At 52.3% G+C, this 26536-nt stretch overlaps 8 protein-coding genes across 8 annotated transcripts; 5 read left to right on the forward strand and 3 right to left on the reverse strand.

Annotated features, from left to right (window-relative positions):
* Positions 1–911: 911 nt before the first annotated feature.
* On the forward strand, positions 912–1394 carry CTAM01_10631 (uncharacterized protein; the record flags this gene model as incomplete). Its single annotated transcript, XM_060526646.1, has 1 exon — positions 912–1394. The coding sequence occupies one exon, from the start codon at positions 912–914 to the stop codon at positions 1392–1394; it is 483 nt and encodes a 160-aa protein (XP_060378741.1).
* A 2503-nt stretch (positions 1395–3897) lies between these two features.
* On the reverse strand, positions 3898–4215 carry CTAM01_10632 (uncharacterized protein; the record flags this gene model as incomplete). The annotated part of the gene is made up of 1 exon (XM_060526647.1): positions 3898–4215. The coding sequence occupies one exon, from the start codon at positions 4213–4215 to the stop codon at positions 3898–3900; it is 318 nt and encodes a 105-aa protein (XP_060378742.1).
* A 2183-nt stretch (positions 4216–6398) lies between these two features.
* CTAM01_10633 (uncharacterized protein) lies at positions 6399–10406 on the forward strand (the record flags this gene model as incomplete). The annotated part of the gene is made up of 2 exons (XM_060526648.1): positions 6399–6918; positions 6985–10406. The coding sequence occupies 2 exons, from the start codon at positions 6399–6401 to the stop codon at positions 10404–10406; spliced, it is 3942 nt and encodes a 1313-aa protein (XP_060378743.1).
* A 1589-nt stretch (positions 10407–11995) lies between these two features.
* Positions 11996–12793, reverse strand: CTAM01_10634 (uncharacterized protein; the record flags this gene model as incomplete). Its single annotated transcript, XM_060526649.1, has 1 exon — positions 11996–12793. The coding sequence occupies one exon, from the start codon at positions 12791–12793 to the stop codon at positions 11996–11998; it is 798 nt and encodes a 265-aa protein (XP_060378744.1).
* Positions 12794–14406: 1613 nt separating this feature from the next.
* Positions 14407–15700, forward strand: CTAM01_10635 (uncharacterized protein; the record flags this gene model as incomplete). Its single annotated transcript, XM_060526650.1, has 5 exons — positions 14407–14565; positions 14677–14759; positions 15049–15159; positions 15291–15386; positions 15529–15700. 5 exons carry the CDS (start codon positions 14407–14409, stop codon positions 15698–15700), a joined length of 621 nt encoding a protein of 206 aa, XP_060378745.1.
* A 1106-nt stretch (positions 15701–16806) lies between these two features.
* On the forward strand, positions 16807–21052 carry CTAM01_10636 (uncharacterized protein; the record flags this gene model as incomplete). The annotated part of the gene is made up of 3 exons (XM_060526651.1): positions 16807–17350; positions 17414–17631; positions 17690–21052. 3 exons carry the CDS (start codon positions 16807–16809, stop codon positions 21050–21052), a joined length of 4125 nt encoding a protein of 1374 aa, XP_060378746.1.
* Positions 21053–21969: 917 nt separating this feature from the next.
* On the forward strand, positions 21970–23630 carry CTAM01_10637 (uncharacterized protein; the record flags this gene model as incomplete). Its single annotated transcript, XM_060526652.1, has 3 exons — positions 21970–22071; positions 22279–22674; positions 22743–23630. 3 exons carry the CDS (start codon positions 21970–21972, stop codon positions 23628–23630), a joined length of 1386 nt encoding a protein of 461 aa, XP_060378747.1.
* Positions 23631–23907: 277 nt separating this feature from the next.
* On the reverse strand, positions 23908–26114 carry CTAM01_10638 (elongation factor Tu GTP binding domain-containing protein; the record flags this gene model as incomplete). Its single annotated transcript, XM_060526653.1, has 5 exons — positions 23908–24272; positions 24327–25124; positions 25177–25365; positions 25467–25995; positions 26061–26114. The coding sequence occupies 5 exons, from the start codon at positions 26112–26114 to the stop codon at positions 23908–23910; spliced, it is 1935 nt and encodes a 644-aa protein (XP_060378748.1).
* Positions 26115–26536: the final 422 nt, after the last annotated feature.

A 26536-nucleotide genomic window follows, 5' to 3' on the forward strand; every position in this document is an offset into this window, starting at 1 on the left:
TCAACTGAAGTTATACCGGATCTCTCTCTCAACTCTCAACTCTCCCCGCAACAAGTCTGACTTTCAGACCAGACTCAGCTGTGCATTTCTTACGTTCCACTGCCTTTCCTGAACATTTTCCGCCTTCATCGGCCCGATGATGGGACCCCGCTTCGGGGACTCGGACCCGCTGAGGCCTGGAGATCTCATTCAGCCCTCACTCATCCCCACAACTAACCCACATCCCTCGAATCATCGCAATAAATCCCAGACTTCGCTGCAAACCAGCAACTCACTTCGAGGTAAAATTCATCACTTAAGCGTCGATGGTTTAGTGGTAAAATTCTCCGTTGCCATCAAGCAGCGTCGGGGAGCCGGGGGTTCGATTCCCCCTCGACGCAATCTTTTGCTTTTGCATGATGTTCAGAAGCCTTTTGCTCAAGGAAATATATCATTCCCTGCTGGTAGAGCTCTATCATTGTATCTGTGTACTTCGTCTGACTTGCATGAGCTTACTTCAGTTGCCAATGCCTTTGCAGAAATGTTTGCAACACATTGGTGACTTCTCCAGTGAAGGCAGTGAGTTGATTAGGGTTTCCACCTTCTACAGACATAAGAGTAGGCTCTCTGACTGAATCATTCATAACATGTTTGGGTCAGAGTGGTTGTAAGTCATGAAGAGAGACTCACGCAAATCTCTATTACCATCTTTATCGCAGCCTCCTCTAGGAATGATTTTGTTTGACTCTCTTGTAATGCTGCGGCAATGCCTCAAGTAATTCTGAAGCAAGGTATATAAGTATGAACACGGAACTCGGTTAGAACCAATAGGACTCTCATCATCGAAGCAAGACGTAACAGACAACAGACAGACACAACATCATCGCAAAGACAACCAAAATCAGGAAGTCAAGCAAGAGACAACCTCCACAATGGCCAAAGGCAAAATTTTCAAGAGCAGACGTCGCGTCGAATTGAAAAGGGAGATTGAAGAAGAACAGCACGGATACTATGACGCCGCCCCAAGCTCAAGCCAGCAAAGCCAAGGCAGCATCGGCGGCACCAACGAAGACAGCGGCGTCCCCGGCCCACACCAACTCGTCTGGCCCTTCTCCTACGCGGTACTCCAAGCCCACGCGGCCAGCCAGAGCGACGGCGGCGCGAGGCTTCTCGAGGATGCCAGGTGGAAGTGCTGCAACTGCGGCTATTACAATGCGATGCCCGCACGCGGGTTGAGGCTGATGCACTGCCGGAACCCTGAGGGGTGCGTGGTGAACCCGGGGACTTTGCAGGTGCACGCTGGACCTGCTTCGTGTTGTGCGATTGTTGGGCCCGAGGGGGCTTGGACGCCGATGGATGTCTTGGATTTGAGGTTTCGTAGTGAGGAGGCGATGATGGGGGCGAGGGGAGATTGATGATATTGGCAGTGCTTGGAGCTATGATAGAGTTACGGTAGCCTAGGTAGTAGTTAGTTTGATACCCAATTTTGAACACACTCTTTATTGGAAGGATCATGAGTTTTCTCAGTCTCAAGGTTCAACATGTCCCAATCTATGTCTAGGTAGATGTGACCATATGCTATGGTTCGGGTTCATGGTATAGTTGCACAGTACGCCCACGCTTGCGTAAGTATAGGAGTTATTAGTATCGACATGCTCATGCCTGTCCTCAACGAGACTTGGCTGATGAAGTTTGATTGAGCCAGATTTCACAGCCAGACCTTGTAGGTGAGTTACTCCGCCTGAGTCTCTCGACGTCTGGAGGCAATTGAGGCCTTGCGCACCTACTAGACGCTTATCGAGTTATTCTTGATGGTGCTTGCGCGAGCTTTCCTGATGTTCGGCTTAGAAGAACAGTCGTTGATCTAAGTGCTTGGTTGTGACGCGCGATGAGTGTGAAGTACTTGCAACACGAGTCTCTGAGTCTTGGGGGAACCGGAGAAGATGTCAATAGCTAAAGAATTTTCCTGAATCACATTGATGCCTTCTCAAAAGTCGAACTACAAATATCGCGAGGATGAACGCCGACATGACAGACCTGGAACTCAGTCTTCCACCTACACGAAACCCAACTCAAACCATTGCTCAGCCACAATACATAACCTGAATAATATTTCGCTTTCCCATCCACCAAGATGTCTCTCTGTATGGTCCCTCTAACACTACAAGAATTCGCATCTCTAGACCCACCCGAAGTCTTCCGGGAGTACTGCCTCTGGACATGCTGCCGATGCTTCACGGACAGAAACCGCATGCCGGCCGAGCCCGCGACCCAGGTCTGTCGAAATGACGGCGACCGGCCCTGCTCTTGTGGTTATGAGCGACACGGTATCCATGTTGGGCCGTGTCAGTGGTGCGTGGTTTGGATGCCTAGGTTACTCTTGTTGGCTTGTATGAGGGCGGTTGAGATTGATGAGGTCAGGATGTGGTGAGGATGGGAGAGGACGTCTCGCGGTTACAAGGTTTGAGACCCGTACAGTAGAGAGGGTTATGACAGAGAAAATCCCGCATCTGATAGTATAGTCATATGAACACAGTCATCTTGACAATGGAATGAGATTGGCTTAGCCGATCATCGACTGAGTATCATTTGAGGAAACCCGCCTCCACCACCGGTCCATACTGCAAATACTCCATCAAAGCCTAGGGAGTGTCAGGTTCACCAACCGATAAGATGTGATAGAATGACCGCTTCGTCGCCAGTTGTCGTGCGCTCTCGTAGGTGCTGCTACATCTACTTGTGTGATCACGTTCAACTTTCCCCAAGTAATCAGGAAGAAAACCCAGAAGGACAGTGATGAGAAGCGAGACTCTGACTGTTGGTTGCCTCTCCTTGTCGTCTAAGCCTCCTCCACCTCATGAACTCATCGTCTGATGTCTTATTTGCTTGGGGCCAACATCACGTTGCAACCTGGTGGCCGAAGCTCATTCACCAGAACGCAATATGCTAGGATTAAATTCCTCTGAATCACTGCCTTTCTACCTCCTCATGTCAACATCATCTCCTTTGGGTTGGCTTGAGAATGAGATAAATACTGATCCGGATCCTGACTTTCAGTATTTGGATCCCTCTCCCATAGTATCTTTCTCACTTACACAGCGAACCTCCTCTGATATCATCAGGTAATTTAAAACGTAAGAGCGACTTAACATCTTGAACACTAAATATCTCGAACTGCCACCATGGCGAAACTCCAGAAGATCAGGATGCCAGTCTTTTGGAACAGTAACCGCCCGTGGAATCTGAAAAGACGGTGCTGGTGGACTTGTTGCAAGTGCGGTACCAGGAACGAATTCGAAGAGGGCCACACCTTGACACAATGCCGGAAAGCGGATTGCCCTGGAGGAGACGGTCCACATTGGGGGCCTTGTAGTTTCTGCTCGGCATGGGAGCCGGTGAACCTCTTGGGATGAGGAGTGATATGCTACTATAGCCGTCTTCGTCATCGACGGCGACGACGACGGCTATAATAGAATAATCTCTAGGGGTTGCCAGTGACAGGCAGTCCGTAGGTTGAATAAGTCTAAGTCTCAGGCACTTGAGTAGTGGAGTACTCATTCGGTACCTCAGAGATAGAACGTAGTCTGAAGTTAGCAAGTAGTTTGAAGTTAGTAGTTGGTCTGAAGAAAGTCCAATAGTCTTGATTATTAACCGCATGATTCACATCTCGGAGCGTTTGTGAGACAACTTATCAATCGGCAGAATTCACCATGAGAAGTTGAAGAAAATAAGTCGAATTATCTGTCAAGTACCAAAAATCACAACCTCGGATCCCTCATGCACATAGCAACCATGTAGTAAGAGCCAGATCTTCACCATAAATTTCTTCCAGCCAGTCATGTACTCGAAAATTGAGTCCTCCTCCAACCCCTCGAGACATCCTAGCATCTCCCAACCCACCCGTCTATAAATGACGTTCTAAGGGCAAGAAATGCTACCGAACTGGTTCTTTGTGGCTTGCCACCAGCTAGACTCAACCATGCCGGCATTACATCCAACACCGGTGGTGAAACTCCAAGCGAGGTTGCCGTTGCTGCCGCCGCAGCTGGGACCGCTGACGGCACAGGCGCCGAAGCGCTTGAGGTTATCCCAGAGGCCGCCGCACTTTCCGGGGACGTCGTCGACACCGCTGGCGGTGATGGACCAGCGGTTTTGTGAGTGGCTGCAGGTGGCGGCTGAGGCTAAAGGAGCGACGGTGGCTAGGGCGAAGACGGCGGTCGAGGTTGTGAACTTCATTTTGTGGTGGTATTGTGGTGGTATTGTCGGGGTGATGTGAAGATTGAGGGGGAGAGAGCTTGTGTAGATGCTTGGAGATTGGACCGGATGAGGTTCTTGTGGTGGACTGTGTGTTGAATGGATGGTGATGGCGATGAGGGAAGATCATACTGAGTGGCGGTCTGAGGGACTTAAATGCGACTAGAGAAATCAACATTCGAGGTCACCACGGGCTGCATCTTCTTTCGATACAGCATCCATCTAGCTCAAGGAAGCTACCTAGAATGGGTCTCGGAACAACCCTGCAACGGCGACAAAGCTGAGGAAAGAAGCAGGCATAAGCATCACGAGAATCCTCAACTAACACTCTGGAGCTGTGAGCTGAGTTGGCCCACTCCGGGACAAGGGGGCATCAACACTTAGTGGAGCTTAGCACGAGGGTTTTATCTTGAGAATCATGAGTTGTCAGCTCGAGTGAATGTGAAGAGCTTCCAAGCGGTGAAGCTGACGGCCCAGGCTCTGAGGATCCTTGAATTTTAGATTTGGTATGCCTCTCGGCAGGCACATTCGCAGAGTCCCGAGTCCTCACTGTCCTATTCGGCATTGAGGTTCGCGACTGAATGAGACGGAGACTTGCAAAAAGGACCGGAAATAACCAGGTTGCAGAAACTGATAGTTTGAAGAGTCCAACCATGGCCATGCGAAAGCGTCCTGATCGGGACAAAATTACCAGTTACGCGAAGACCTTGATGGGATCCGTGGGGTTGAAGAGTGCTGCGATACGATGGGACATGGGTGTTAATATTCGGCTTACTGTGGGCCAAAGTAGACCCTCTTCGGACCTCTCCAGCAGCCCCGTTTCTGACAGTTCGGCGAGTCAGAAGTGGATTGTATGCCTATGTTCTCGCTGGGGTGAGAGGCCGGTGCATCATCGCAGATATGAAGTCGGCGACTCGTAATATTCCGAGCGTGTGCCTACGCCAAGCCCTCGAAGCCTATTTGCCTAAGAGAAGTGTTTGCAGTTGTAGCCTCAAAACACTTCCAACTGGCTGTTCAGCCTGACTTTCCGTAGTTCTAAGGAAACTTCTCGCTTCGGAGGAACTTGGGTGCTATTGACGATGATGAAGGAAGTCGACTTCATCGCCCGATCCGGTGTCATAGATTGAAGGCCATCTGCCGCCTTTCCTCAGAAGGTAACTTTGATCTTACGAGCTTTCCAAAAATTTAACTTCTCACTCTGTAGAGAAGCCGTCTTCATAGACCTTGGTGTGCCTAGTCGACGACATCTGGGGACCCCTACATTAGGCGGCCGATCCCTTCTCTTAGTGAGTACGGAGTGCGGAGTGCCTCATAGGCATTGGTACTCCGTACGAACGCACAGCCAAAACGGGAGTCCGAGATACACAACTCGCTTACAAGCGGAGTCTTGCAGGTGACTTGTGCGTTTGTGCTTGCTTACACGGATGTAAGTCCCGCGCGTATGACGATGGGAACAGTTCCAGCCTACTACCGCGCCATCCTCCTTTCCTATCGGGGATGACGAACTCCATGAACTTATGCGGCTGGATAGGTCTCTTTCCATACCAATGGCGGTCAGTTAATAGCCTTCGACCTGAGATAATGAACTTTGTTCTTTTGAAACTTGTCAAGGACTTCACCGATTGTTGGCAAGTCAGTCGTACAACACCATTCCCGTGTATGGAAAGTCCACAGCTTCTTGAAAACCATCGATGAACAGTGATAGCAACTAATGCGAACTACTTAGTGTAGTTCCATTCTCATGGATAGAGTAAGTGAGGCAAATTTCTATCGCCTATGATCAGAACAACATGCCCTCAGTGATTAGCCTCACGTGAGTGGGACTTGGGATGAGCTGCCTTGAAGAACATGCCAACTCAGTTGTGCGTAGGAGCAAACAGCTTTGGTGTAAGGGCTATGTCTTACAAGACCCCTTGATATTTCACTTGTAATCTCGAAGGTGTAACTTCCAGTTCTAGCAGGACGTCGATTAAGCACATGGAATCGGAATTTCAGGCCAAATCAGCCTCATGTCATGTAGCACTGTCCGCCTTAATCGGCTTGCTGCGCTCATATGTGTGTACATAGTACTTTGATCAAGTAGTCCATATAAGACTGGACTATTTCAGTTGAATAAAAGGCTAAGAAGACAACTTTACATTCTCATCAACGTACACCCAGTGTGAATGATGCCCTGCAACAGCAAAGCGCAAAACTTGTCCAAGGAGGGGGGGAGCTTTCAGGAATACGAGCCCATCACGGAAATAGACGAAGATCATGTCCGATACATGTATTCGACCGAGAACCAAGATGCCTTAGCAAACGAAAGGGAAACATTAAGGCTAGGCGACAGTCCAAATGATCCTGACCGGCGGCACTGGAGAGAAGGACTTTTGAAGCATGACGGACTTATGGAAGACCTCAGCATCTCCTCGCCTCAACAAACTCCTTCGGTTCTGTCTTCGCTGGAGTATCTCGGAAGGCCGGCTGCATTGGACATTTCAGTAGAGGAGAAGGCGCTTGTGCATGAAGACCCGACGTGGCGCCCGGCCTGGCTGCGTCCTTTCGTTCTCGCCACTTTTGCAGGGCTCTTCTCATGTGCTGCCGTCGCCCTCCTCATCATGTTATGCTATTCCCATAAGAACGATGGATTGTTCAGGACTGGGTCCACATTAACATTTTGGTGGAAATTTGGTCCAACCGCTGGTAAGCAACTTGTGCCATCGATTCCAACATGATTGACCCTTGAAGTCTGACGTCTTTGCCGTGTAGTGCTTACCCTTGTGGCGGGCCTTTGGACCAGAGTTGAGCTTCAGTCTCAAATATACATGCCCTGGATTGTTCTACGCCAGGAGGAGCACGACGGTGGTAATGGCTCCGACCTTGACTATACGTCAATGATGACACCGGCTCTCCTCTATCACTCACTCCGTCGGAAGCATTTCCTAGTGTTTTCGACAGCACTAGTATCTCTCCTTCTCAAGATTCAGGTAGTCCTAATGCCAGGTTTGCTCCATCCTGGGCAGGCTCAGGTTTCAGGGTCAACTCCGGTGCAAGTTTTAGACGCTTTCAGGGCGGGCGTTCTCTGGGCGACCGACGAAGACTTGGGAACTGAGGATGAGGCTCTATCGGAATATCGAAGCTTCAATACTTACTATACCGCTCGAGCCATCAAAGACTATAACTTGAGTTACCCATTCGGTCTGACGGGCGATGCGGCTTTTCAACTCTTTGTGCCGAGAGGCAGTCCGAATGCGCCCATTACGGTCCGCGTAGATGGCTTTTTCACAGATATGCACTGCCTGAAGCTCGAAACCTTTGAGGTACAACAAGCGACCGACCCCATGCGTCTTGGCTTTATCCTCAATTTTGAGGGGTGCCTTGACGTACCGATCGAGCTCCCGAAAGAGGAAGGGATTATCTGGGGCCTCTACACTCCGCTGAATGATGATCGGCCGTGTCGGAGTCTTCCTCAAGAAAATCCGCAATACGTATTCTCGACTGGTACGCTAGAATTGCCATCTATACAAGAATGGTCGCAGCAGAATGTTAAGGTTGTTGCATTTGCAGCTGTTATTTGCTCTCCAACTGCCTGGACTTCGGAGGTTGAAGTTGTGGATAACGGAATCAGCACTGAGCTTAAGAAATTGGAAGACCAGTCTCAGACGCCGCTTGACGTTGCCGTCTGGACTATGCTGGATATTTCCATGCCTATTACGTTTGAGCCTGGTTTTGATTTTTCTCTTTACTCATCAGACGATGAGGGTGATTTCGGGTACGGACCGGCTGGAGTATGGGCGCATCTTCAAAACGAAGCTACAGATGGCCGGACTGGTATTTTGAACACAACCGATGCGCTGTACGATTCCATGATTGGCCTGACCAGAAAGCTTGGTCCCATAGCTGGTCACTACTGTCTCCGTCACAACGAGAGCGCGGAGATCATGGGTGATGAACGCAGGCAAGTTGTGAAATTGAAGGTTGTAGGCTGGATTGGATACTCCATGGTGGTGGTCTTCGCTCTTATCGCGTCAATCAACATCTTCGTCTTCATTCGATATAATCAGTGCACAAAGGTATGGAACAGAGATCCCGCAACAGTTCTCGGGAGCATACTTTTCTTCCAGGCACACCAGCAACTCATCGACCAGAAGATACGCTTCGACGAAAAGCACACAGATTCCTGGCAGGATCAAAGCGGGTCTGTACCAGTCACGTTGAGAAAATTGGTGCAGACGGCTTTCAGTATTGTCGTTATCGTTATGATTGCAACTGTTCTGTACACCTCAAAGTTATCAAACGCGAACATTGGGCTGCTTCCCATAGAGAATGACAATCAACTGCTCTGGACTTCGTTACCGACGCTGATCGTGCTGGGTATTGCACTATATACGACATCATTCAACTCATCACTGAGAGGCTTATTCGTCCTTCACATCCTCTCCAAGGAACCTTGTTCTTCGCAGCAACTGGACATCGCGCTCTTGGACATGCTTGGGCCACAGGCTCTGTATTCAGCGACTCGGCGGAAGGCTTGGCTCATCTCGCTTTCACAATTCTTGGCAAGCCTCTGTGCTTTTCTAACAACCATCGCCTCGACCCTGTTCACAGCCGAGTATATTCAAGAACGCGTAGAATTCAAACTCAAACAGCAGAGCGTATTCGGTAACAGACCGTTGAAGTCTGGAGAACAGCATTATTGGAACAATCGAGTGTCTGTAGGAAGCCTGGTGTTACAGAAAGGAGAGAACCTCACATACCCGGAGAACACATTTGGTGATCTTGCGTTCCCTAGCATCGGCAATCTGCCACCTTCAATCGCTGGACTGGATCGAATGGCCGAAGGCACCCATATCGAAATGTACCTACCGGCAGCGACACTGATGGCAAGCTGTGAAAACCACAGCCAAGCGCTCAGCATCGCTAACACAACAGATGGCCGGGATGTAGAGTTCGACGTGCGCATACCAGTCACCTGCTCTAATGGAACGTCCGATATCATGAGATGTAACGTGATCGGCTGGCGGCCTTCTAAATACCATGGAGAGCCACGCATTGTTTATGCCCAAAGTCTGGGGTTCGGGCTGGATGAGTATTCACTTTGTGGCGTAGAGTCCTCCAGTGACGACGACGCCTTGGTTTCTGCACCTTCGATAACTCAAGTCTATTTTTGGGGAGTTTTCGACACTCAGAAATCTGATTTCAGTTTGCTGCAAGCCTGGCAGTGCCAGTACTCATGGGCAAAGGTCATGGTATCTGTCGACATGATTTCTACTCACGGCAAGCTCGTCATAAACCACAACAATCCTCCACGACCCAATCGCTCGACTTTAGTTCCATGGGAATCTTCGCTTCTTGTGCCCTTTCTTCAACCTGATGATGATGGAGCATCGTATGTGTACGGTAGCGCTTTCCCCAAAGTGGAATTCACGCCTAAACCACTGGGTTCATCGTCCCAAGCCTTCAACATCCTGCTTCCGCCTTATGGAAAGGTTTCCTTCGAAGCTTTCAGTGATTTAGAGCAGAGTTGGGACATTGTAGAAGCATTGAACTACGATCGCGCTCTTCTAAGCGCACAGCTTCTCAACCTCGAAAATCGACTAGGTGTAGAGGAAATGCCATCCGAGGAATTAGAGCTACTGAACGCAGTCCTTATCAACAATAACGCTAAGCGACTCTTTCAAAACCCAACATCGACGTATCTTCTCGTGGGAATTCTGAGTATTGTTGGAACAGTCCATATTTTCATGCTGCTTTCATCGGTCTTACGACGATTCACGACTTGGCGGAGGGGATTGCTCGATATGGATGTCAAAGGCCTGGCCCCCGATGGGTTTAGCAGCATCGCGATGATGGCTGCTCTTCTGGACTCTTCGAAATTTGAGAAGCATGTCCCTGAAGACTCTCATAAGTTATCGAAGGAAGACCTTTACGACAGGCTGTCATCTATGCGCTTTCGCATGGGCTGGTTTCGAAGAGAGTCTGATCGAACGATGCACTTTACTGTCGGGGTTATGGACGACGATGACTTCAGATTCGTGGGCAATAAGGAGGACGTGGGTTATGAAGACATCAACAAGCAAGATGTGGACAGCTCAGACGTGGATCGCCAAGACATGGATAGCGAGGGCACTTTGCAAGGCGAGGAAAGATCAGAGATTGAGAGGACAGGCAGGCCTGTTTCCACAGCCTAGGGACCTTTGGTTTTGGTCCACTCCTTTTGTCTTCTTTTACTTTCGCAATAATAGGCTCACTTACATCTTCTGTCATTCTTCACGAGTTGCAAAACCAAATCAGTTCCTCCATTACGATAGTAGCTGCACCCGTGATACTCGGTCTCAGAGCCGGGCCTCAGAGCCGGCAGTCGTCCGTAACTCCCGGATACGACCCCACCTCGCTCCGATTAAGCCCGCCGACCAACGGCATCCTTCCATACCATATCCTCCGCCCGACTTCCAACCGCAAAACAAGCCAACCCGCCAAATATCGTATATAACAATCCCACGCATGAGGCCATCCAAAAGCTCCCCACAACCAATCCCCAGAAGTAAACGAAAAAAAAAACAAAAGAGTTCGCCCCCCCGGTGGCGAACGGGGGCTACATCTCTTGGTGCACATGCTGGGACTCGAACCTTGACCCTCCTGGTGTAGGCTGCTGAACAGGAAGCTCGCCCGTAACCATCCCGCCAAACGGCAGCTTTGACCTGACCTCGCAAGCCTGTGAGGCGCCTGCTGCCGTTGGTGACGGGAATGGACTTGAGGGGGTCTATATGGGCTTCCTTCCTGCGTGTATTCACTCACCAAGGTGACGGGGAAGAATCATCAGATAGATATTTGTAAGGCAGGTGCGGTTGACAACCCACACTGCCTGGCTCCTTCCTCCATGGTTCTAAGCCGGATCAACCAGAACCCCTTCGCCGCCAAAGACTAAACCAGGATCCCTAAGCCTCACAACCACCAAGGCCGGACCTTGATTGAACCCCTCCTCCGTCATCAATCAATCAATCATCAGCCTTAACACGTTCTAGCCCCCCTCACCCTTCCCTGACTTGACAAACAACCCAGCTCGAAAGGCCTACACCCAGTCTTTGGTACCGTCGAAACCCCGCCGCATGAACTTCTCTGTAGCGGCGCGAGAGGTGACTGGTCGAGAGACTCGAGCGGCCGTATCCGAAGAAGCTTGGTTCATGCGTGGCAGACCGGGGTGAGCCCGCTGGGGTCCCAGCCGGCTGCGCGGCGCCCCGGACCGGGGGAGTGCATTGGGGGAAGATCCTTGCGTCGGGGGGCCTTGCATGACAGCTGCGTAATGGAGGCTCAAAGAGGCGGGGGAGAAAAGACAATATGATTGCGGATGCGGCGTCTGTCGGCCATCCAAGAGTCACTATAGGCACAATCCAGATTCCTGCAGAACCAGAGGGCTCTGACGCTCAGTTGTAGGCAATTCATCTTGCTTCTCCAATTTCGTCTCCAGGCTTAGCTATCTCTATCTGCTCAAGCCATGCTATGTGGTATCTAGTGTTACAATGTCCGTATCTTAATGAAGGTATCTTGATGCGCCGTGAAAGGTCATAATCCACGCAATCGTCATACTTGGCGTTCTTCGCCCTCTTTCCGCAACTCCAGCCACTTTCTGGGGGCACTTTGATGCGTCGGGCTGTCTCCTTCCTTACTTTTCCCAGCTGTAATCTCCCGACAAAAGAAATAATAATCTTACACATTAGTAGTTGGTCTCTTCAGGCGTTTCGCTCCAGCATTCGAAATCCAGATACTTCGAACCCAACACTCAAATAATTCCATGCATGACAACGGCAAGGACTGGTAGGCCCCACGCGATACGACCTCTTGGTTTGCTGACCATACCGCCGTTCATGAGCAAAGCATCGAGAGGGTTCACCGGGGCTGAAGAGGTGCTTTGCGGTGAGGCCTGGTTCTCAGTCGTTGTCGTTGAAGTGACAATAGTGGTGGGAGGTATGATAGGGGGCGCCTGACTAGATACTGGCGGTATCGCTGTGGTTGCCGGAGGCAGAGGCGCCTGGCTCGACGGCGGCAGTATAATAGGCGTTGATGTTGATAATGATGTCGTTGGTGGCGGCGGCGGTGGAGCGACAGACGTCGTAGCCGGCGGAGGCGGGGGTGGAGGAGGAGCAATGGCGGTTGTTGAAGGCAGAATGATTATCGTTGTGGTAGATATCGTCTGCACTGCCGATGACGTCTGTTGGTTGAGTGCGCCGCAGAGCAAGTTTACCAGGTTTCCGGACAGAGCTTGGCCAAGTATCGTGTTGACCTGTACTTGAACAGACTGACAAACGTCCTGGAGATTACTTTGCATGCGAGTCAGGCCATTTCTGCATTTCTGGGAGCACGTTCCCGTGCTACCAAAGTCGGTGGCTTCGCATCCTTCGATGGGGTTGTTGTATGACAAAAGGCAACCCAGCGGGACGGAGAGCTCTGTAATCAGCTGGAAATTAGACAGGCTGAGTGATGTGCTTCCGACGCTGATTGTTGCTGCTGTTGCTGCTGACGCCAAGACTAAGAGCTCGACCAAGCGCCGCTGAGGGCATTCGAATATCGGTCTCCTCATTTCGGGTGTTTTCGTCCGTCGGCTGTGAATGAGATCGCGTTCTGGCGTGGCGTAGCCGCCGTTGGGTGTGTTTGAGATGATTTTCCCACTCGGGCGTTGTTGATTGTGAGATTCTATTCGTATATTGGTTGTAAATGTTTCGTGGCAGATGGTCGAATCGTCGTCGACAGGACAGTGACGAAGCGGCCAGAAAGACGGTAGCCAACTGAACTTGACAGACCAGGATTTGGCTGGGAGGCACTTGACTTTTGGGGATGGAATGACAGAAGCGTGGCAGTTCGGGCGGCGGGCAGTGAAGGCCAGAGGGTCGAAACGTTTTGCGTGTCAGACAGAGGCTGCTGGGGATGACGGCACAATCGGCTGGGAGAACCACGTCAATGCGGGTCGCAGGGCCGGCAGGGTCCAGAGCTTAGACGACCAAACGGTTGGGTATCCTGGGGCGTTGATTTGAAGGTTTTGGTGTTGTCTGGCTGTGAAGCTGCTGCTGAGGAAGTGCTTACAGATGACGATGGTGTGAAGGTCGCGGGAGTGCGCTCTCTTTTGGGCGAGCTCGTCAATGCCAGCAGGCCGCTTTGGTGTATAGTCGAGATCTGGTGATTGGGGCGGCTTGAGACTAAGAGAGTCGTTGGTGATGAAGCGTGTTTCTTGTCTTAGCCGGCATGGACCATGCGCTGGTCAGACAGGGTTTAGGGGAGCCTCTCTTTTCTACCACATGGGTAGAGGATGGGCGGAGAAATGGACCGTTTGAAGAGAAGAGATCCAAAGGGATGACTGGTCGGTGGGATTATTGACGGCGAGGTTGCCGATCGTGATTCACCGTAGCGAAGAAGGGTTGCACTAGCAGACTAGCAGACGAGCAGACTTTAGGTCGGACCAAGTCGGGCAAGATGAGAGGAAATCAAGAGGCAAAAAGGTTCAGGAGCCGCCTTTGCGCTGTTGGAGGGTGAAGCTTCGTTGGTCTGTCTATCCGTTTTCTCGCCTTCAAAGTGGCATGCAGTCCGGACGGATGGTGTTTGTCCGAATGTGAAGACGTCGCTGATTGGAAGGGTCGGAAGCTGTAAGTCAAGGAGTTGGTTGATGAAGCCACTTGGGCGTCGGTGACACCGGGCGACGGGCAGTTGCGTCTGTGTCGGCGTCGGTCCGGCTGGGACTGGGAATACGGCAAGGTAAGGTACCTTAAGGTAGGGAGAAGGGACGGAGCGAACAGAGGAAGGGAGAGTATCCGCAGGAGAAGGAGGGTGAGGGTGAGGGTGAAGGGTGAGGGCAAGGAGGTGCGATCAAACACTGCTGATCTTGAGGTTGGGCGATCCGAGGTTTTGTGAAACAGAGTTGCTGCCGTCCGCTGCTCAATGACACCCAAACACGCTGCTGTGGCTCTGGACTTTGAGTTCCCTGGTCAGACAGAAGAGAGACGCGGAGCCGAGTGTTCGGGGACGCAAGGAATGCAGGTGGCCTTGATGGAGAAGTGGGCGCAACAAGATAAGTAATCTGTAGACAACAGGTTGAAGAAGACTGGACGAACAGATGAGCAGCTCGCTCAGATATGAGGACGGCGAGTGACGAGGTCGGAGAATAGTTGAGGGAACAGGAAGACACTAGTCGACTGCGTCCTTATGGCTCTATTCGTCAAGAAGACCCTTGTCTTTCTTGCAGTCTTCCCTTCTTCGGGAAAGACGTCAAGAAAAGTGTCCGTCATACTTGTTGATTTGCAGCCAACGAGCTGGACTGATGGCATGTCTCTGGATGGATCATGGGAGTTCTCCGTAGGTAAGGTATGTGGTGAACGGGGCAACCCCTGCGCAGCCGCAGTTCCGTGCAAAGGCACAAACGCCCGGGCGACATCTGACAGGTTGCAGCATTTGGGACGTCAACGGAGGCTGCAGAGGCTGCAAAGTCTTGCAAAGAAGCAGGGGCTCCTTGATGAATCCTTGAAGTCTGTGAACCAGTCAGTCTGCAGTTATGATGAGTAAGTGGTGAAAGAGTGGTGGAGTGTTGGCGGGAGGGAGAAGAACGAAACACTTTTGGCGTTTGAAGTCAAGGTGCAGCTAACCCCTTGTGGGTCTGTGATTGGCCTGTGTTGCACCTGGGGGAGGCCCTTCCAGCTGTGGCCTGCCGCCTGCCCACCCAAAGCGCACAGGGCCGTTTGTGGCCAGGTACACAGTACACCGTACCTCACAGTGGAGGAAGAGCCACAGACTCGTCGGTTGTGCCCGCCCGGGGGCAACTTGGGGGAAGCCATTGGCGCCTGTGATTCGTCCAACAAAAGTCACTGGCTCACAGCTGAGAAGGAAGTCTGGGGTGTTCCTGGCCAACCATTTTCTCACTCTGCGCTCACTCACTCGCTGCTCCTCGTTCATCCAGTCACTGTAAGCTTTTCCTGCCTACGGGGACCTCACGAACTCTGTCCGACGTCGGTCTCATGAACTCTGAGATGATCTCATGTTCATTGGTTGGCTACTTAGTTGAAATACTACCAGTGAGAGCTGTGATTTGAGAGGCCGACCAGCAGCAGTCGCAGCTCACTCAAAAAGACTCATCCTCAATCCATAGGCTTACTACTACAGGTCGATCGCACTCACTCATCCGCAAACATGTTCGTCCGAAAGCTGCCTTTCACTGCGTTTCTTATTGATGACTTCTTCGTCATCAACAAGACCTCTAGAAGTCTAGAGCAACATCGCGTCTTCGCTAGTACGGATCGCAAGTCTTGCTGACGACTTAATTCATTTACGCAGGTGGACCAATACTTATTCCGACACGCGACCACGTAACCGAAGCCGTTCACGGCTTCCCCCACAACGGATACCTCTTAAAATAGTACTGGGAGCATCGAAGCAAGAAACAAATGGCTTCCAGCCACGTTTAAATGCTGATAAAGCCCTCCCTACTTCGACTTCATACTTATAATTCTCATGCTCTCCCGGCTCGCATGATGCTCCTCATGTACTGTCTCCTCCAACTGCTTCAGATGAACGAAATGATACGACTCCGCTTATTCTCTAGCTTTGGTCAGAGCACACACTGATCTAACGGCACCACCGTAGCGAGTGAGATGTCGCAACCAGGGAAATACGTCTTCCTCTCGACTCATCTGTGAGTAGGAAGAAAGACAAACTCACAGGAATACCTTGTATGTCGCTCTTGGTGAGACCTCACAATCATAAATAATGAGATTAGACGCCCCATGCTGCGCCACTCGTGGCTCATTCGGTTGAGATTAGCAAACCCGGGGAACTGGGCATCGTGGAGAGCGCACTGATGCACATCGCGGCCACATCTACTTCCTTGGTTATACCTTAAGTTACCGTGCCTCAACCTTATCGTTACCGCAGCGCGCCACCACCTCATCATTTCATTTTTCGTGTCGCCAGCCCGGGGAGGTGAGAGGCCTATGATATTGAGAGATTGGGATTCCCTAGGCATTTACGATGAAGCTTCATCGCGTCATGCAAGAGGCTTAGGCAGCAACATTCTGTGTCGACGCTCGAGCGGGGTGGGTGATACCCTGGTACCTACCCGGTTCAGCCATGTCGCATCACAGAGCCACAGGAACGAGACACCAACGTGTACTAGTGCTTTATCGCCAAATCTAACGGGCTCAAATGGAAAAGTAAGACGAGCTGCCTTTAATTAGATCGACCTCGACCTGCAATGATCACACTGGCGCGAGCTGCCATTGGTTCGGTGCCACATAAGCAATCCCCCTGTGGACATGGCTTGTCAAGCTCTCGACGGGAATGGCGCTAGCCCAAGCAGCAGCCCTGGCACTCCTCGACCGCCACCGTTGGACCAATACCAATCCAACTCTGATTGATGGTTTTTTGAGTTGGATCTCGTTGCCTACCCGAGCCCGACATCCTTGATCCTGGAGTTGCTGTCAGCCTCCTATTCCTACCCTACACTACCTTAATTCAATAAGTTAGACTACATGCCTCCTCCTTCTGCGGACTCACGTATTTCACCGTTCTTGAAGCTACCATGCCTTTGAACGCTGGCCAGCGTCGTCGCCCATCATGCCTGGTCCCATCGCGTCGACCCGCGACCTCTTTGTAGCCCAGCCGAGGAGCATTCACCGAAAACCCGTTGCTTCGGCGCAGTACGAAGTTGTTGGGGTGCAGGATGATGATGATGAGCAGGACAGAGGGCTCCGGGGTCACGATAACAGTGTGCGACACCGCGAACACCCGGCCTTGGACGAGAACAGAGCGTTTTTGGATGAGCCTGTCGATTTCAGCAGTCACCACAGACACGATGGCGATCACTACTTATCCCCAGAACATGGTCTGGCGTCTGTGATTTCGCAGAACAAAAACAGCCCTCACGTATCCGAGTTTGGCTATAGCAAGAGCCCAACGCCATCGCAATGGTCCGAGGAGTCCCGGCCTCGCATGTGGAACCCTCTGTGGCTGAGAAAGACGGCTCTCATCACGTTTGCGGTGTGTTTTGTCGCCATGCTTCTCACGACGGCTCTACTCTACCACTTCTCCGTACAGAATCATGGATTGAGCACACAGCAAGAAGTCAATCATTATGGCTGGAAGTATGGACCTACAGCTGGTTAGTATTGAGGTCTAAAGACAATCAAGTTGCATCAAACACTGACATGACATCGTTGCCAAGTTCTCGTCATCGTGGCTGCTTTGTGGCGACAGGTAGACTACGCCAACAAGATCCTGATGCCGTGGAAGGAACTACGTAGTGGTCCTTCTGATGTGCATAAGACACTTCTTCTAGACTACGTCTCACCACTGGTGACGACCAGTTTCTGGAAAGCAATCAAGAATCGCCATTGGGCTGTCGTTGGCAGCATCGCTGGCTGGGCTCTGATCCTCCTCACTGTAAGAAGCCAACTGGAGACAACGGGAAAGACGGAAGGGCGAGAACTAACGCTAATAGACCGTCTTCTCCACCGGTCTACTCATTCTCGAGCCAACGGAAGTTACAAGCGATAACGTCGATATTGTGATGACGACCAGCTTCGACGCTGGTGGATTCGATATTCTAGACATGGGACCGGGTCCTGCACAGGTGTACTACGCCATCAACTTCCAAAATTTGCCTTACCCGTCCGGTACATCAGAAGACATGGTCATTCCCCAGCTCAATGCGATGGGGAATGGTCGTCCCGATGCCAACTTTACCGCCACAACACCAGGTGCCAAGATTGGGTTCAGCTGCAAGACGCTGCCCATACAGAACGCGACCAAGACCTCGCTGCCTTGGTTCAGCATCAACGGGGCCTTCTGGGTCGCCAATATCACCACGCCGGAGTGCAACATTACCCGCGCCATCGTTGCCGCCGGCCCGGACCATAACATCTACGCAAAGCGAAACGCCACGCAGAACTACCAAGCATGGTACCAGGACTACACTTGCAATAACGGTGTGGACTGGAGCGCACCGCTGAACCCTCCTCTGACCAAGTACACCACCGAACAGCTAACCAATACCAGCCTCCCGCATCGCATGCTTTTTACCGTAGCGGACATGAGGTTTTCTCCCATGGACACGAGGCGGAACGGCCCCGCGTACATCTATATGGAAAAGATTGTGGCAGTCATGTGCAAGTATGATTACACCATGAGCAACTACGAAGTCAAATCGACTACCCTTGCCGGAGCCAAGTCAGAGGTTGCTCTGCAGAACGCCATTCAAAACACGAATGTCAATGGCAGTATCGCTGGCTTCCCGAACGGGTATTTGGGTCTCGCTGTCAGTAATTCTGCGGAACAGACCAAGATTGGCGATGGAGGCGTGGACTTTGTCTTATCGACATCCGTCCCGACCTTCTTCCTCATGATGAAAATGAAGCGTGGTTTGTCCACGATAGGATCTTTCATGGACACGGACCTTCTAATTTCCACGGCATCTGAGGTCTTCAAGGGAATAGGCGCTCAGGTTTTGTCTCAGACGTCCCTAAAGCCTTCCAATACGACGACGCAGGGTTCCATCACATACCTGGAGAACCGCCTGCATGTCAAGGGCCTTTCGACAGCCTTGATGTGTTCCTTTTTGGGAATTCTGACTCTCATAAGCATTGCTATGATCTTCCTCCGGCCTCAAAACGTCGCACCGAGAGAGCCAGGATCGATCGCGGCGAGTGTCACAATACTGGCGGCGAGTCCGGACTTGAACAAGCTGTTAACTGGCCTGGGGTCATCACGCAGAAGTCTCATCCGAGAAACGCTATCTGGGTTTCTGTTCAAAGGGTCTCTCCGACCTGGGCCAGAGACCACATACACCATTGAGCCTAGCCATGGTCAAATGGAACCCTCACGTAGCGCAGTGCCGAGGGAACACCAGTTGATTTCTTGGTGGCGCCCTTTGGCTGGGGCTCCGTGGTTCCTGGTAGTCAGTGTCTTTTTACCTCTGGGGGCTATTGCAGCGTTGGAAATCATACAGCGTATTTCAGACAACCGAGATGGGTTCATGGAGGTGGGCACGAAGACTTCGACCGTCTTGGCGACATACATACCTGCCGCCGTGGCCATCTCCTTGGCTGGTATGTACTCGAGCTTCGAGGCTATGGCTGCCATATTTGCGCCATTTGCCGCGCTCAAGAAGCGGAACGCCATTGCCAGCCGCTCCGTATTCATGAACCTCGTCGGCAGGATGGCTCCTCACGCCATATGGGACTCTATTCGCTCAGGGCATTTCGGCGTCACTGTCATTCTTATGGCTAACATCATTGCTGGATTCCTCACCATTGTTGTTTCGGGTCTTTACAGCGTCTTGGCCGTGCAGCAGGTTGAAGGCGTTGCCCTGCAACAGATGGACGCATTCCGGCTTGACCAGACTACTCTCTGGGCCGAAGATGACCAAGCGACCGCAATCACATCGTTGATAGAGTACGTCAACCTGCCAGATCCAAAATGGACGTCTGGTGATTTGGTTTTCAACGAGATCAAACCCATGGGTCTTAGCAATCAGGCCATCGCCAATGGCCAGGTTCCGCTGTCGGCCAAGATGACGGGAATCCGCGGCAACTTGAATTGCTCCGTCATACCTGCCGAGCAACGCGAAGTTCAGCCGGTACTGTTCGACAGAAGTACCATGGAGGTTCGTCTCGGCGGCATGGCGAGTTCGGTGAGCGTCAACAATCAGACTGCCCTACTTGCCATAAATACCACCCTTCCCTGGATGTGCGGACGCAGGCCATCAAACACGACCTCCAAAACGTGGATGCAATACTTTCAGATCCCAAGCTCGGGGTCTCCGGTATATCTTGGAAAAGCTTCCATCATGATTTGGAGTTTGGGAAACTCGAGTCTCGTCTATGGTGACGGTGCAATTGATACGAGCCCATCAGCTGGAAATGGCTGGCCGACGACCGACTATGATATCGGAGGTATGGGCTGTCCTACGGTAGCCGTCACATTTGGCACCGCGAGGGCCACCCCCCGGAAGGAAAAGTATAGGAACACAACGAGGACCAACTTTGACGTTGAGAGCGACCTGGCGACAATCGTGTGCCATCAGAATATTCAGGAGATCGAAGCCAACGTCACGTTCAACGCTCCGGATATGACACTCAGCAGGACGTCGCCGCCGTCGGTGGACGAGTCAACGATTGAGCTCCTACGTGCCCCAAAGTCAGACACGACGTCCTTTGAGTTCTCCCTCAACAAATTCTTTTTGGACTTTTCGACCTCGGCCCGGAACGTGACGATTCAAGGACCAAACGGCAGCAACATGACTGGTTTCGAGTCTCTCATCGATCCTTTCACGCGAGCGCTCGTCACGGGTAGGAACGGGCGGCCAATCGAGGAGCTAGCCGGCGAGAAGAACTCGCAAAATCTGATTGAGGCCTCGAACGGCCTATACAAGACGTACATTGCGCAAGCCATCGCGGCTAACATGCGCAACGCGACGAGCAGCACGGGATCAAACCGGCTGCCCACGTACCAAGGCCTCCTGGTATCTCAGAGCGCGCGACGACTACACCAGAACGCCGGGCCCAAGATTGCTCTACAGGCGATGCTGGGCGTCATGGCGCTGTGTATCGTCGTGTCGAGGTTGCTGATCGACGTCAACGGGGTGCTGCCTCACGATCCATGCTCGATTGCTGGGACGGGAACGATGCTTGCTGGGAGCGAGATGGCGACGAGGAGGGTCGTTCCGGAGGGGGCGGAGTGGAGGGGCGACGGGGAGCTCGGTCGGGCTGGGGTGTTTGGTGGTGCTATGAGGTTTGGGATTGGGTGGTGGCGGGATGGAGGTGTTGATAGGTTCGGAATTGATGTTGAGGAGGAGAAGGCGTGATCATGATTCTCATCCGTGGATGGATGCAAGGAAGCGGATTTGTCTTCGAATATATATACCCGTGCTCTATGAAGCAATGAACGAAATGATAATCGATCGTATAAGACTTTGACCACCCCTATAATGAAAAGAATTGGATTCATCAAGCCACTTCAATTAATGGCAATATCTTGAGATTCAGAGTCGTCGAAGACTTCCCAACGATGAACACCAAGCTCGAAGCAACGCATTCCATCATCATCACCCTTCCTCCGCGAGCATTCTCCCTTTTCGCGGATTTCGATCCAGTCAAACATACCTTGAACGATAGCTGGACTCAGGCTATGTAATACTGAGCCACTTAAGTTAAACTTCAAGTTGTATACTTTTCAATAACTACTCTCTGTTCCGACTTCCACGTCCATCATCCTCCGGATGCGGGGACTTCTCTTGATACGACACGAGGTTAGCGCAGTCTTCCCCAAATACGAGCAGAGGTTAGACTCATTCTTGGAACCCACCTGTGTCGGAGATTATCCAATCAGATACACTCAAGACACCATAAGCCTGTGGATCCTGTCCGGAGGCGACCGGGGTAGCTCGACGTCGATCGTGAGTTGAATGAGCGCCTCATGACCGGAGGGGGTTTCCGGAGGAGTGGGCCTCGTAAACTCCGGGAGGATCAAAAAGAGCGCGCTCTTGCTGACGCATGTTTTGTTTTCGTTCCTGCGGCTCTGTTTCCTCCTTTCGTATCTGCTGTCAGCCGAGCATCGCCACCTACCTCCATGGTGAATCTGCCTCGACCTCGTTAGACCATCTAAGCCGTGTCCGGTCCCTTGAGTATCGTGGACCTGCAGGGCGCCGATCGAGCCAGTCCAATCCGTGTACAGGATCAGATCATTGCAAGTCACCTCAGCTAGGCTTGCCGGGCTATCGATATGTCTGCCTTGGAAACATCTCCGGGCGATGACGTGCGCAAGCGCAGGGCTCATAAGAAGTCCAGGAAGGGGTGCGGAAACTGCAAGTTGCGGCGGGTGAAAGTACGTATCATATCTAAGGATTGAGTCCATCTTGAGCATTCATCTTGCGCACTCCTGTTCATGTCAGCGAGTCTACCCCTATCATTATTCGTGCAACCACCCCTCATAGGGACCCTGGAGATAGGTCTTTACAAGGGACTCTAACTGGGATGACTATCCATCTTTGGCTTTCTGTTTCCTGTTTATAGTGTCTAACAATAGACATAGTGCGACGAGACTAAACCCCGATGCGTGAAATGCGTCTCGTACGGCGTGATATGCTCCTACGCCCCCGCGTCCGCGGCGACGGCCCTCTCTGTGGAAGTGGCGTTTAGTGTTGATCTCTCGTCTGCTTCAACTACTCCCACACCTCCTCAAACGAGAGCTGGTCCCGCTCCTCCATCTATGGGAGCCGCTCCGCCTGCTCAGGCCCCCTTCCCGCCCCGTTACGTCCCTCCGCCGTTACCACAAACCGGATCCATGGAAAGCCCAGACGCGGCGTACCTGTTGACCCCCACAGACGTCCGCCTTCTCGAACGCTTCCAGAAGAGGACGGTCCTGAGTCTCGGCTCAGCAAAGAGTAGAACAATCTATGAGAAAAAGACCCTCCCTATTGCATTCTGCGTAAGCCCCTGAACCCTCCCTTCACCCAACACTCTTCCGAGTACATCGTAGACTAACAAACACCCAAGCACCCCGTCGTAATGCACACAGTAATAGCAATGACCCACCTCCACGACCTAACGCTCCTCACCCCCTCCAACACCCCGCCCTCCCAGGCAACCCAAACAGCCCTAGCCTACCACTGGTACCGCGGCGTCTCCCTCCTCCACCGCAAGCTCTCCAACCCCATCCTTCCCAGCGAGCGCGACGCCCTCTGGCTCGCGGCGGCCTTCATCAGCGTCGCCGCCTTTGCAAACGTCGCCTCCCTCGCCGCGCCCCGCGACGCCTGGCCGCTGAGGCAGGGGTGCCCCTCGGACCTTGACTGGCTCAAGCTGGGCGACGGGAAGAAGCAGGTGTGGAAGATGACAGACACGATACGCGCGCCGAGGGGTGTGTTTGCGGATGCGGCGAGCGAGTTGTATGCTCACTTGATGAAGCCCGTCGAGGCACCGTGTTGCAGCATCAATGATGGACCCGAGGAAAAAGGGAAGACGACGGATGCATGGAGTCCTCCCCTCCCAGAAGGTTTCGCAGACCTCTTCGACCTCATCCAGGACCCAACCCACGCGAACCCGTACTTCACAGCCGCCGCCTCCCTCGTCGCCTGCTGGCGCGTGCCCCCGACGGTGACAGCGGACCCGGACTCGATCGAGCTGATCAAGCCTTTCATGGGCTTCATCAGCAAGCTGGACCCGCGGTTCCGGCGGCTGCTCGAGGAGAAAGACGAGCGGGCGATGCTGCTGCTGGCGTACTGGTTCGCGCGGGTGTGTGATCGAAAGCACTGGTGGATGTGGAAGCGCGCCGTGCTGGAGACGAGGGCAATTTGCGAGTATTTGGAGGCGAGATGGCGGGGGAGGCGGGAGGTGAGGCTTGTTGCCTTTCCGAGGATGATGGCGGATCAGTGCGGGTTGTTGTGATGTCCCGTCATGTTGGTGAAGCATCTTGGGCTGTGCGTTGAGATGAGTGAAGATGGTCATTTCACTAGAGCGGTGAACTAAAACTTGGAAACACTGAGAGTTGAGGCTGGTTGGAAAAGTAAATATAAATGATGATTGAATGAATGAACAAGACACGCGCAAAAGCGTGCCTCCTGGGAAGTGTACATCTTGGTATCGCTCAAACCCAATGCTAATTGACCAGAAAAATCATATCGCCGCTCAACGCCCAATTACACAAATACCAAGTGCAAGTTCCTTACGCGCCGACCTTGACTTCCTGGCTGTTAGCGGTCTTCTCGCCGTTCTCCTCATCTTTGGCTTTCGCTGCGCCATCTTCGCCCGCAGCAGAGTCGCCGTGCGGATATAGCGGCTTGCTGGGGTCGTAGCCAACAGACTTGACTATCCCCAAGCCTTTGGTCCTGCCCTCTCGGAACAATAACCGATCACCAGGGGCGAGGTACTCGGGTCGCTGGACGAACCGGAACGCCACCGTTGCTCTGTCGCCAGTTCGAATGTACGGGCGGTCAACATCAATTATCGCGCACGTCTGCGAGACTGGTCCAACATGGAGCATGGCCTGATACTTTGTCTTGATGGTGGTCGCGTGAGAGAGAATCAAGACTAAAGACATATCAGCTTGAGCACCGGATTGTATACTTGTTCGATGTGACTCACCTTCTGCTATGAATTCTCTGTGAACCTTGGGAGCTGGCTGTCCCTCGAGCTTGGGCAAAACAACCATGCCTTTCCTGACATCCTTACGCCGGACTTTCTTCAAGGCGAAGGACGCCGACTGCCCCGCAGAAGCAGCTGGAACCCCCAATCGCTTGCGTTCGATGGAACGAATACTGGTGGACGTGAACTGCCCCAAGGAGTCGGGACCGATGAGCACGTTGTCACCGGCGTGGATCACACCGGCCTTGATGATTCCGGAGACAACTGTGCCGACGAATGGAACCGAAAATGTGTCGTTGATGTGGAATTCAAAGGGCGCCTCGGAATCATAGCGTCCGTGATGCGGCAAGATGTTGAGGAATGTTCGGACCAAGTCGAGGTTCTCACCCGTGACATTGGAAACCTGGAAGACGGGGCATATCCTCTGGCTGATGAACTGGGTGGCCGTGTTTATGCTCTCCTCACGGTCTTTGATGAAGATGGGAATCTTTCGCGCTCCTGGACTCTTCAGAATCTTGGTAATCTGGCTGATGGTCTGCTCGAGAATCTGAGGTGGGCAAATATCAATCTTGGTAATTACGACCATCACCGGGACGTTGAGTGCCAGAGCAATGCCCAAGTGCTCTTTGCTCATGCCAATCAGGCCGTTGTTGGCCGCAACCATCAGCAAGCAGTAGTTGGGGCTGCTCGACAACAGACCAAACACGGTCGTTCGCAGGTACTTTTCGTGACCTGCCAAGTCAGTGAAGGTAATGACCTTGGCGCTGCGTTTTCCAATCTCTTCCCACGACAGTTTTCCTGGTGATCGTTAGTGAGTCATTCTAACGACAGAAGATAGAGAGGTGCCTACTCCCAGGAGTATCAGAGACAACAACCTCTCCAACAGTGTCGAAGCCTAGGATCTCCATGCCGACGGAGCTGGTTCTGCCCGTCTCAATCTCGTGCTTATGGCGGAAGAGGTTCACTCGTGCGCGTCCTCTGCCATCGTCGAGGTCACCCTTGACAAGGACTCCCAGAAGAGAACTCTTTCCAGCGTCGACTATGGTGTGCGTGTTAGCCTGTTTTCACTGCTGTTCTGATGCTGCGAAGAGACCAGCTCGCCCACCAAGTAGATCATGGGCAGACGCAGAGGGCACATACCGTTGCCAACCACGGCTATTCGGGTCTCAATAACATCCTCTACTGTTGCTGGAGTCTGGCGAATCATGATTTTGCCGCTGCAATGGCTGTCTTTGCCAGACTGAGCGCTCGGGGCCTCGACATCGCCACCGATGTTCTTGGTGATGAGCGTCTGGCAGTCGGCTCGTATCCTCTTGGCCGCCTCCTTTAATCTGGTGTATGCAGCGTTCCATTGCTCTATTGACAATGCCATCGACTCGCCGTTGTTCTCGAAACCAAGCTCGAACACGGCCTCCCCGTGGCCCTCAGCTATCCTTTCCTGGAGCACTCCCTCCAACTTCTGAAGTGTGTCGTCATCGGTGCCCAGAAGGAGGTCTTTCAGCCGGGCGCTAGGAGTAGGCTCGGCTAGGTCGAGGTTGTCAAAGAGCTCGTCGAGTTCGGCATGCTGATGTTCAGGGACTTCAGTAACCTTGGAAGTGTCGGTTGATTTGGCGCTTGGGTATCGTAATGCCTGCTGCTTCTCGACGTACTCGGCAAAGTCGCTAAGAGCCTAGAGTAGAGTGGTCAGCGACGATCAGGGCGAAGAGGCATTCGAACTCTTTGGGATCTCCATACAGCTTCGCCCTTACGCTTCTCATGCGGTAATGACTTTATGTTCTTGCTCGTCATGGTGGGGTGATGGGAGCAGCTATATCCGTATCCTAAGGATCATTGATACGTGTCAAAAGCAGTACGATGGGGTTGTGAAAGATATCTGATGGAATTGATCGACGGGAGTGCAATGCAGCGTGTCAAGGCTATATAGAGGGAGGGGCGGATTTTAGTTCCGACAAAGTTGGCGTCGCGACGGGACAGTGAAAGGAGTCATCGATTGACTCGGAGCGGCGAAGTCTAACGGCAGGCAGTGCCGCAGTGACAGTCGAGGCCACTTCCACCTCCACACCACGCCCGGGTGACAGAATGCCCCGCTGCTTTACTTTTAGGCCGCTTATTCTGGGGCCAATTATCCCCTGCCGGTTTCCTGAAATGTATCTATGTTATATGCAACAGCCCTCGCAACTAGCGCCTTTCATACGAGGATCCCGAATCAG

Source organism: Colletotrichum tamarilloi, assembly GCF_030869305.1.
Source record: "Colletotrichum tamarilloi strain Tom-12 chromosome Unknown Scaffold_50.1, whole genome shotgun sequence".
NCBI lineage: Eukaryota > Fungi > Ascomycota > Sordariomycetes > Glomerellales > Glomerellaceae > Colletotrichum > Colletotrichum tamarilloi.